Source organism: Mastomys coucha, unplaced genomic scaffold, assembly GCF_008632895.1.
Source record: "Mastomys coucha isolate ucsf_1 unplaced genomic scaffold, UCSF_Mcou_1 pScaffold16, whole genome shotgun sequence".
Lineage (NCBI taxonomy): Eukaryota > Metazoa > Chordata > Mammalia > Rodentia > Muridae > Mastomys > Mastomys coucha.
Window position 1 is genome coordinate 94,124,939 of NW_022196898.1, and position 12,325 is coordinate 94,137,263.

At 41.1% G+C, this 12,325-nt stretch overlaps 1 protein-coding gene across 4 annotated transcripts in view; it reads right to left on the reverse strand.

Moving 5' to 3' along the window:
* Positions 1-12,325, reverse strand: part of Prkacb (protein kinase cAMP-activated catalytic subunit beta) — a 94,931-nt gene that overhangs the window by 15,924 nt on the left and 66,682 nt on the right. For all 4 annotated transcript variants that reach the window (XM_031375784.1, XM_031375783.1, XM_031375785.1 and 1 more), the window contains exons 6-8: positions 10,826-10,952; positions 9,493-9,588; positions 8,263-8,385 (exon numbers count right to left, since the gene is read on the reverse strand). In XM_031375784.1, the coding sequence (XP_031231644.1) occupies positions 8,263-8,385; positions 9,493-9,588; positions 10,826-10,952 (346 nt within the window). The remainder of the gene's footprint in view (positions 1-8,262; positions 8,386-9,492; positions 9,589-10,825; positions 10,953-12,325) is intronic.

Sequence of the window (12,325 nt, forward strand, 5' to 3'; positions counted from 1 at the left end):
ATTCACAAACCACAAGAAACTCAAGAAGAAGGAAGACCAAAATGTGGATACTTCATTCCTTCATAAAAAGGGGAAGAAAATACCCATGGAAGGAGTTATAGAGACTAACTATGGAGCAGAGACTAAAGGAAGGACAATTCAGAGACTGCTCCACCTGGGAATCCTTCCTATATTCAATCATCAAATCCAGACACTATTTTGGATGCCGGCAAGTGCTGGCTGACAGGAGCCTTATATAGCTGTCTCCTGAGAGGCTCTGACAGTACCCGACTAATACAGAAGTAGAAGCTCACAGCCATCCATTGGACTGAGCACAAGGTCCCCAATGAAGGAGGTAGAGAAAGGACCCAAGGAGCTGAAGGGTTTGCAGCCCTTTAGGACGAATAACAATATGAACTAACTAGTACCCTCAGAGCTCCCAAGGACTAAACCACCAACCAAAGAATACACATGGTGGGACTAATGGCTCCAGCAGCATATGTTGCAAAGGGCGGCCAAGTTGGTCATCAATGGGAGGAGAGGCCCTTGGCCTTGTGAAGGTTCTATGCCCCAGTGTAGGGGAGTGCCAGGGCTATTAAGCAGGAGAGGATGGGTGGTCAGCAGGGGGAGGGGGAGGGAACAGTGGTTTGTTTTTATTTTTGTTTATTTTACTTTTTTTCAGAGGAGAACTTGGGAAAGGAGATAATGTATGACATGTAAATAAAGAAAATATCTAATAAAAAAATTTCAAAATATCAAAAACTCTTTCAAGTTAAACTTTAAGAAAATGATAATTTCAAGCACAGTGAGAAAAATTATCAATATTTCCATGATTTTTGAAGAACATGATTTTAATATTTTCAATTGTTAATATTCAATAAATACAAGTTATTTTAATATGAAAAAACAAAAACAAAACAAAAAAAGAACAAGATGTCCCTAAACTATGTTTGTGAGGGCCATTACTTTGTACTTTTGCCATTAAAGTTTACGGTACTTCTTCTCCAGAGTTAAATGAGACTTTTCGTGTGGTGCATCTAAACTTTGCTTAGATTAAAAAAAAAAAAAAAAAAAAAAAGACTCATTTCAGGTTGCTCTGACTTGGCTCAGAGTGGAATTTGCATGAAGTATATGGTGGGAATGTGCCAATAATCCATTCATGATACTCACAGTTGCAGACAGTAATGTACTGCACATAAATTATTCTATGAATTCAGGTAATGTGCAACATAATGCATGAATTGCACCCAAATGAAGCAGTTCTTTACTCTGCAATGCAAACCGAGTGATGGCACTGAGTAGTTAATATGGAAAAATATGTGTGTAAGTTTAAATTTCAGAACAGTGACTCTCAAGTGGCCCAGCGTGGCAGTGATGCCATATTTAATTGGGAGCTTTCCATTACAGATGCACCTTTGTTGACACATGACACCCTTCAAAGATGCTGATGGCTAGCCTGCATCCTCCATGGCCCATGTTAACAGTGGCACAATAACCTGGACCCAAGAGTAGTTCCTAAGATGGGAAGAGTGGCTCACTTTTCTTCAAAACTGTCTCCAGAAGGAAATTACCTTTGTCATTATTACTGGCTACGAACACTTCAGAAAGTGAAATCACAAATGTGGAATCCTGGAGCTGGTGAGAGTCTTCCTTAAGACTGGGACCCTGACCTCTAGTATGTAATAGGGCAGATAACATTCAAGTAGTTGTAAAAGGCTGGAGGGCAAAATGAGGAAGTAACACAGCAGCCCATTAGGGCTGAGAGACGAGGTTGGAACTGGGGCATGGCTGGTGTGGAAAAGGTGTCTGCAGCGTGGCACATGCCTCTGCCTGCTTCTACTTTCCTTACTGTCATGTCCTGTGATCTTTTCCAATCTTCTGAGAGCATGTTAACTCTGAGTTTGCTAATCATGCATTGCTCAGGTAGGATCTGTTTCTCAGGTGAATTACAGATGTGTAGAACAAGCTCACAGCAGATGACAAGCATCAGAATTGTTTGCAATGTTGAAATGCACAGAAAAACCTGAGTCAGTGCCTCCAGGATGGGGCACCCATGATGGGAACCACACCAGGTGGGCAGAGGCCAGAACTGACTAGCTGTACCCAACAGGTAGACCCGCTCTGGCGTTAATAAACACACTGATTCAAAACCACTTGATTTAAACCTACTATGTGCTATGCACTCAGGTGCTTGGGACAGAGAGAAAACAAAGGAAGAGAGAAAGCTGCCTTCAGAGAGTTTTTACTTTTACTGAGAAAGACACATGAATAAGTAAGGACAGCGACAAGGATGACCTGTGACACTCACTCCTCACACACTTTTACTCTGAAGGATGTGGGAATCAAGGAAAACGGTTTTTTCCTTTATCACTTTGGTTTTGGCTCTGGGGACTGACCCCAGGGCCTGGAGCATGCTGAGCTGGAGTATAACCTCAGACTGTAGCTGCAGCCTTCCATCACAGGGCTTTCCACAAGTGACAGGATGGACTTGTTTTCATAGAGCGAACTGCTCTAGTGGCTTGGGTGAGATGACAGTGGTGGCAGTGGACAGGTAAAAAGTACATTAAAAAGCATAGCCTGTGTATGACATGGAATCACAAGTTACAAAAGCGATCAAGCTATTTATTTTATGTTCTCAATTCCTGACTGCAAAGGTAGGCTCTTGTAATGTTGCCCAGACTGGACTCAGCCCTGGGAGCCAGTGATCATCTGCCTCAATCTCCTAGGCAGCAAGGATGACAGACACCTACCAGCACTCTTGGGCAGTGCTGTTTCCTCACAAGAAATATCCTGCCTTTCAATCTCAACTTGGATTATATGCATAGTCTATGAACTATAGAAAACTCATTTACCCTTTTCAGTTTCAATTTGTCCAATTATAATAGGAGGAAATATATTTGACAGTATGAAAAAACATAATATTGATGAAAACATCTTTTATTATGCTCAATAGTAATGTACTTCCCATATTTTTAAGCTTTTCTAGTAGACACCACTTTAATCAAAGAAGAAGTCTGGAAGATAGAAATTCATAGTTTAATGTTTCCAAAATACCAAAATACAGTCATGTGGAAACTTTGACAGAATGGGAGAAAATGATGCCCCTAACCATGTTTACGGGATCAGCACTGTGCACGGAGCGGACCGCCTAAGTGACTTGCAATGCTCAGTTCGGGGTGAGCAGACTTGACAAACTCTTGTGCTCCTGTCAACAATTACAGGCTCCTGCATTTCAATTTTAAAATAACTATTATTTTCTACAAATTTAAATTTATAAATTTATTTCTCAAAGGTGAAGTAACATTCAAAAAGCAAGTCATTGCATGCTGTCATGGTATCTATAACTTATATTCACTAATTAGTCTTACTGACCCTCATCCCACTTAGCAATAAAATAATTCTGAATCAAATTTGTCTTTATAGAATTTAATATCCCAAGTTATAAAATTGATCACTGGCTGATGGAGGGAGCATCTTGTTAGTATTATTCTACAGTTATTGGCATGGGGGAAAGATTGTGTAACTAGTAAATTTCTATGCTCTGAATAAACTTGCTAGGGTTAAAGCGACTCATTGAAGAGCTTACACAAGGCACCAAGCAGCACTCTATTAACTTCTGGTCCCAGCACATTGAATTACGTCTTAAGAAACCATTTCTCTGAATCGGCTATTGCAATTTTAATAAAGAATTTATTTAGCAGGAAAGAAAGTTATACATTAATTAAATTCTCAAAGATAAAACATCGTCATCCCCTGGGCTTTCTATAGAAGTGCCAGTATTCACACTACCTGTGGTCCTCAGGGGAAAGCAAATCAGCCGGCATGCCATCAGGGGAAACTGGACTGGGGCAAGAAAGTGTATTTGTAAATACAGTACTACGACTGTGGTGTCTCTAAGGAAATAAAGGAAACCTACAGCCGGGTGCAGAGGGCTACTGCTCACTCCTTCTCATCCCCCCCCCCCCAAAGCAGTCAGTGTCATAACCGTCTCCTCACCAGACCAATGAAAAACTCTGTGGAGGCAAGATGTTAAAACCTGAGGACAGAACAACTGCTTTCTACTTCACAAACACAACATTTAGGGGCTGAGAACATAGCTCAGCCAGTAGAGTGCTTGTCTAGAATGCATGAGGCCCTAGAGAGCTGGGACCTTGAGTGGCGTCACTTCCTTACACTATATGACACTTCCCTGAGGGATAGTGTGGCTCTCGGTGAACAGATCTACAGACACACGGTTGTCTGAATGTGAGCTGTCACTCTCAGAGTCCATTGTGTGGTAAGGACAGGGTGCATGGGTGACAAGCTACCAGTAAGAACCCTGGACACTGGGTCTCCCATAGCTGTCACTGATACATAACACTGCCCACATATGTACTTTGGAGTTGATGTTGAGGCAGTAAAATGCATCCCTGCAGTCCACAGATGGCTCCTGGAGATCTGCCTGTCTGCGCCCAGCCTCCTGTGGACTTGCTTGGCCTGCCTCCTCTCTGTGTAGATGTGGCTATTCTACCTCAGGACTAAACCCAATTACCAGTATGTCCTGGGCCTTCTGAGTCCTCAGTCACTGAACCTGGAGAGAGACTTTGGGCTACTAATCAGTTATCCATCATGTGAATGCTAATGCCACTTCAGCAAAAATTAGTGAACTTGCTGATCAGTATACACTGAGGTATGTGCTCCTCCATTTCCTGTAGTATCCTGCTGCTCATGAGGAACAGAATAATGTTTACATTATACATAGTAAACCTAAGACATTTTTCCAGTTACGTAAGTCAAAGACTCTAGAATTAGGTTTTCTGTAACAGCTGTTACTTGATTATTCTGTTCTCAAATAACATTTTTGAACACAATATTGACTTTTATATTCCTATCGGTAACATAGCCAGATAGGATTGCTATGGAAACCATACCTGACTCTCATTATACACTACTGGCACTCAGGCATGAAATGTAAAGCCTAAATACAGAAACACAGAGCATGCATTGCTACATGGGCACAGTAACTGCAGGATTGCAAATCCCTTTCTCTCAACTGCATTTTCAAGTTGCATCCCTGAACCTTAATAGTCATGAATAATCTGACATTTAAATGCCACCTCCTCTGTTTTTCAAACGCTAAGTATGTGCAGGAGAGAGTGAGTATAAAAGCTGACTGACCGTCTATCATTCTGTGCATCTAAAAATACTAATTTGGGTTAAAATACTGTAATAGAGAAATTGCTTAACAATCTAATATTCAAATGTATGTATATAAGTGAATTAATCAGTTAATAACTTTTGTTTTAATTTTAACATTGCACCTATTTTATAACAGGGTTTCAGGATAGAATATAATATTATTAAGTAATTTGCTTTTGAAAAGATCAGACGAGGCTATTTCTTTTTGTTCCTTTTTGTTGTTGTTATCCCATGTAGCCCAGTTTGGTCTTAAACTCTTTAACATCTCACCTTCTCCTCCCAGTGTTAAGAGCACATGCACATACCACCTCTCCAAGCATGAAAAACCAAATCTGAATTAAAACTATGAATATAAGACTAAAATTGGATTTTAATGACATGAGCTGTTAAAATTAAAAGCTACCTAACATGCAATGTGGATTTTATGTACTAATGGAGGCAGTAAGTCTTGCAGTATGAACAGACACCCTTCTGCTTGGATCTGAAGCTGAAATAGTATTATGGGAGAACTGGGGACTATGACTTGGATGTCACATCGTACAGCTTCTTAAATGATGAGGTGGTAACATGGCATGCGACCTTAGACAGGGAAAGGCGGAGACTATCTAACAAGGGGAGAGGACCAAACCTTCAGCTAAATCTGACAGCATCGAACATCTGTACTTCCAAATAAATGATGGAAACCATCCTACCATGATGTCACACATTTATGCTATTTTAAAAGTGTGATTACATTTTATATGGTTAGAACATATTCACTTATTGAATACAAAATATTAAAATTAGACATGAAATGAAAAAATTCACAAACAGCTGAAAACATACACCCAAGAAGAAATGACTATCAAACTGAGGTCAATCATACCAAGACATATTTGTTTTAACTGGAGCAACTATTCTAAGTAAACATAAATTTAGTTTACACAGCATCTTTGTTATAATTTCATTTTCTTTTATGAAGAATAAAAGTTATATAGTAAAGGTTCAGGAAGTTTATAATTACCTCTGTTAAATTATTTAAAACATTCCTATAATTTCCAAATTTCTGTTCTGGCCATATTTCTACTCTATATCAATAAAATATCCTCCTCTTATAGTTCTAATACATTTCAGTTTTCTCAACTGTCTTCATGACCTTTGGCTCTTATTTTCTTCCGAATAGTATTTACTTGTCACTCTTTCTTTTTAAAGATTTATTTATTTTTTACTCTTTTTATGCATACCTGTGTGTACCTGCATGACTTTATGTGTACCATGTGTGTGCAGAAGCCTGGTGAGGTGAGGAGATAGCATCAGATTCCCCTAGAACTTGAGTTACCAGAGGCCCTGGGCTGCCATGTAGATGCTGGGAACCAAACCCCAAATCTCTGCAAGTCTACCAAGGTGAGCCATCTCTCTTGTCCCACACTCTTCAAACAAAGTCACTCCCTTCTCTACTAACTTTTCCACCATGCCTCCCTTTGTGCATATTAAATGTTCTTACTTTACTTTAATACTCTGTGGGGTAACAACCGTGATAGTTGAGAGCCCTGAGGTACAGCGGTTCAAGTGTAACAAGAGCAGCAGAGCTTCTGCCCCTCAGAGGAAAGGCTCTCATCCACCTGCCTGGATCACCTCAGCCTTGTCCCTCCTTCAACACTGGTCTCAGCTCATTTACTTGCTTTTCACCTGTGACAAGGTTAATGTCCATGGTTAGCCTACTAACTTGTAAATACTAATCTGTCATCAAAGCATCTCAAGAAAATGTAATAAAATACCAGGAAAAAAATTCTCCTAACTACTCTCATAGAAAGCACACACACTGTGAGATTTGGAAATGACACTGGTATGTGGAGGCAGCAATCCCCAGGGTTGGAGAGACAGTCTACTGAGTCTCTTCTAGCAGCCTCACTGTGGCTGCAATTAATTTAAATTTGGATCCTAGCATAAAGGATAAATCATTATGTTATTGGATATTCATGGTACCTTGTGAATAGTTAACATTGTAAATTTAAACTCATTGATGCTAAGCTCAGCTTTACAAAATGCAGGGTGTGGATCTGGCTGGCTAGAGAGAAATGGAGACTTTACTTCTGGGCTGATCAGACTTATCTCTGCTTAAGAAGGTCATAAAATACAACAATAACCAAAATAGTAAGTGCATCTACCTCAGGGCAATATTAGTGAGAGCCACAGGTCCATTCCGTGGTAGCATTCTTCACCAAAAACAAAAGGCCAAGTAAGGGATGGACTTCTCTGTGGGGGAAGGGCACATGAGTGCCGCCCAGAGGCCGACCCACAGGAACTGACTTTCTCTGGGAACGGAGAAGCTGCCTGTCCCTGCAGAGCACTCTCCACCTCTCCTGCAGCTCCCTCTCCACCTCTCCTGCAGTGCTCTCTCTCCACCTCTCCTGCAGCTCCCTCTCCACCTCTCCTGCAGCTCCCTCTCCACCTCTCCTGCAGCTCCCTCTCCACCTCTCCTGCAGCTCCCTCTCCACCTCCCAAAGCTTCATTCCCTTCTCTACTGAAAATGGCAGGAGTAATTTCAGAAAAGTCTCAAGCATGAGCTGAGGCGAGAATGAATGACTTTCGGAAGAAAAACTAGAGACTAAAAATGCAAAAGAAGAGTTTATGGAGTAATTCTACACAGCGTTACATGATCAGTCTACTCATGGTCAAAGATAGCTGTTATTTCCTATTTGCTAAAAATCAGCCCCAATTATAATCACATTAAACATAAGCAATTCTGTTGAACTCAATTCTGTGAATTCTTTTTAGAAAAGGCCCATCCAAATTATTTTGACTTTTAATTTTGATGTAATTCAAATAAGACTGTTTTTAGAACAGTTAAATAAAAATAGCCCCTAAAACTTGCAAATACAAATTCACATGAGATCACAATTCTGGTTTACAGGAATACTGAGAAAAATTACAATCATAGCTAGCTGCCTTCTTATTCTGACCCTGTTGACCTGTTTTTACAGCAGCTCTTTAGTCTAGAGGAGCAGCAATCCAGAGTTTCTATTTCCCAGCAGCTTAGGGCAATAGCCTGACAGCATGATACGGTCCTAACCTGGAGCTTTAGCTTCACGCACAGAAAGCAGGGAGGAAGAAATAGTTACTCACCTTTCCAGAAACAATCTTCTCGTAAATCTGAATTGGCTGGTCAGCGAAGAACGGGGGGTAGCCAGCAGCCATCTCATAGATCAGCACACCCAAGGCCCACCAGTCCACCGCCTTATTGTAACCCTGGTATGATAGAGCAACATCAGTGAACACGAAGTCACCAGGAATCTCAAAATGATCTGGAAATGTATGAACACGATTCTAGCAGTTGTTAGCACTGTGTAAAATAGAATATGATAAATGAATAGAACCTATCAGGGCAAGTTTAATTAAGTGAAGCAAAGAATTGCCAGATGCTGGAATGTGTCATTGAGAAGGACTACTGAATCTGAGTCCTAAAGCATTACTGAGAACAACGCTGACAGCAGAAAGGGATCAGAGCAAACTACTACTGGAGGCCCATCCTAGGCCACAGCCCTATGCATTAGGTGTGCAACAGTAGAGCTAGAAAGGTCACAAATTCCAAAACGAAATACGATTATTGGAATTGCAAATGATGGAACTAACTTCCGAACAACCTATATTCTGGGATCTGGAGGGTGAAAACACGACATAATCAGTATCTTTTGAAAACTTAAAATTTAATGAGGCCTCTAATCAGTAGCAGTGTCCAAGCACATGTGAATTTGGTACTTGCTTGTGTATGTCTCATCTCCTAAAGGTAGCGGAAGGAAAACACACAGATAAGCAGTGTATCCAGGGTACATTGTGAGGAAAGATAATTCAAAGGCTCTGATCTATTTCATTTGCCATTTGTTCTACCAAGCTCACTAAAATGCACACACTGAGCAATCTGTAAGGGGATACCAGTGACAATGTTTAGATCAACACATTCTCAATACATAATACATTTATACAGCGTTTGCTGTCAGCCATGGTCTGTGCCATCTGAAGATTATGAAGGAAAGACAGTGCTCTGCCTTTTTGTTAAGATGTTTTAAACATCCCTACACTTAGGTTTGAGTTTGAAACAAAGGAAGAACTGACAACTGATCCATCTTGTCTCTAGCTCAGCATCTGGGAGGGGCCTGGACAAGCCTTCTGCACTGGGATCCTTCCTGCTGGGAAGAGCCAGGACTGCCTGGGCTGCACTGAAGGTTAGGTCATCACTCGGCTTCATCAGGACTTAGAGTCAGAAAAGTGAGCAGCTCTAGCCAGGCTGCCCTGGTAGTTTAAATTCAGACCTTCAGGGCTGCAAGCTTCCACCTGTGCTCCCCGAGCACACAGTACCTTGCTCAGGATGATCTCCGGGGCCAGGTACTCTGGAGTGCCACATAATGTCCAAGTCCTGCCCTTGACTCTTTTGGCGAACCCAAAATCTGTGACCTATGAAGGGAAACAGAAATGTGAAAACTCACTCACAGAGAACAGAGGTCCTGCACTTAAATCCAAAGTTAAGAATTCAGGGTTAAAATAATATACATGAAAGAAAAAGTCAACATGGCTAATAGTGATTTATGAAGGTAATTATTTAACTCCATCTCTTCTCAAAACAAAAACAAATATAGTGTGGCAGGGCCTAGACCTAAGCACCTAAGAGGTGACAATGAGGAGCGAAATGAGGTACAGTACAAAGTAAGCCCTGCATAGCTCTGACAACGCCAGGGTCACCCGCTGCTGACACTCCTCTGACAGGCAAGCCATAGAAAGCCGTGGCCTCAAGCTATTAAAGGAACTAGAGAAAAAACAGCCACTAACTGCTGTGTCTGCAGGTAGGTCTCAGCCAGCCACATATTTGAGTGGTAGATGTTGTGAGACTTTCTGGGTTAAAATTCTAATTCTTCCATTCCTGACTATGTACCTGGCCATGACTGAGATTTATTAACTTTAAGTTTGTGACAATAAGAGTATTTATAATTCACAGGGTTATTATTAGTATTAAAAGAGGCAACACAGATTGACTATCACTTATCCAAAGTATTTGGCATCAAGAGTGTTTCAGGGTTTGGATTTTTCCAGGTTTTTTTTTTTTTTTTTTTTTTAAAATAATTTCAAATGAGCAGCGAGATCCTGGTGAGGGCCAGACACAGCCTTCATGTTTTGTACACTGCACAGTCACAGGCTGGAGGGATTGCAAACGCTATCATCGGGGTGCCTGACTCTGATCGCACCTGTTCCAGGAAGTCACCTGAGCAATTCTCCACAGAGAGTAACACATCAATATACAAAGGAATTTCAGACTGAGAAGTGCTCAACTGCACGCAGGACTCCTGACCCCATCACTACTCACAGGCATATGGTTTCTTTTGGCAGGAACCTAAGTTTAGGTTTGTATCTAGGAGATACAAACAGGCTCTTCCTTCATGTGTGATGTACTTACCTGTAAAGGCAGGGCTGTGATTTCACTTCAAGCCTTTAGATAAAACCAACTTTCTCCTTCAAACCAAACCAAACAACCTACCAACCTACCAGCGTACCCATCTACCAACCTACCCATCTACCCACCTACCCACCTACCAACCTACCAACCTACCCAGCCATCAAACACTGACATTTGAGGCAAAATGTGTGAAGCTATTTCAGGGTCTGCCAAATGTATCCATGCCATGTGATCCAATCCTACCTGGATGTAACCCTGGTGGTCAATCAAGAGGTTTTCCGGCTTGAGATCTCTGTAGATGAGGTCGAGGGAATGAAGGTACTCAAAAGTTAGTACGATCTGGGCTGCATAGAAACGGGCATGGGGCTCACTGGGAAAGAGAAAACAGTTCCCTGTAAAACTGGGTGAAGAATGCTCACTCGTAGATTATACACTAAATGTAAATGGAGTGGATGCATTTGGGGAGAGGGGTTCCTCACTCAAATATTGGTGAAGAATTTGTTATTTTCCAAACATCTATTTCCTTCAAATGACACATCATATTGCAAGTTATCATCGCCCACATTGGGAGATGGTGATGTCATTGTAGATACAGCTGCCCTCGAGAGGATGGAAAGCCAACAGCCACTCTGTGGTCTGGAAGTCACCGCTACAGTCATCAGGTCACAGCCTCCACACACTTTTCTCACACATTCCAAGGGTTTGACTTTTATTATACAGATAATTGCATTCATCTGAAGACCAATACTGTTTCCCCTATTCTGAAGTACTTTCTACTACTAACTGACTGGCATACACTCAGCAGCATATAAAATCCTGGCAAGCACACACATAATCCCATCTAGAACTATATATGTAACCTTATCACACAGGTTTCCTAGTCTCCAACTGGGCATGGTTATAGTCACAAAGACACAATCTGTATGTTTGTAAAAACCAGGTGAGGTTCTTGTACCTAGGTCATATACCTAGAAACTTTGACATTAGTGTAATTTTCATGCTATAATCTTAGAATTATTTGAAAATGGTATATCAAATTTCTAATTGGAATTTTTTAGTTAACTTTCAAATACATTCAATGACAATTTGCTAATATGCCTGATAGACTTTTCTGACTTTCGGATGTGTGTCTTTAATGAACTACCTCAATTACTGATAGAATTTCACGGGATGGCAGCAGAATCAGAGAGACCACAAAAGACTTGGACATCTGCTGCTCTCTGTGCCCATCAGAACATTCTGCAGGCCTTTCCTTGCCAAATTCACTTCAGGTGCTCAAGAAAAACTGGCTAATTTCAGGAATAAGCAGTGGTATGATGCCTCTCCAGTTTCAGCCAGGTCCCAACAAGGCCCTAAAGAGTGAGGGGGGCTCTGGAGTAGATATTGGGGGACTCCTCCCTGGTTTGGGGGCATGCAACCTCAGATGGTCTGAGAATTTGATCTGGAAGGCCACTTTAGATCTTCTCTCCTCATCTGTAAATATGAGATCTGCTTGGTATTGCATTTATTTGTTTATACAACCTAATGCTTGTGTGAAGAAATAGAGAGAGTGTATCAATCCAGTAATCAAAATGTTGAAATGTAAGAGAATACTCTAAATGCAATGTATTAAAGCAGCTTTAAGTGTAGAACCAGTCTAAGTCAAGACTCAAATGAGCGACTAGACTGATAAAAGCCATACTGAGCCACTACTTAAGTCCCCTGGTAAGAATATGCAGTGCTTAGGCTTCACATACAGCAAAT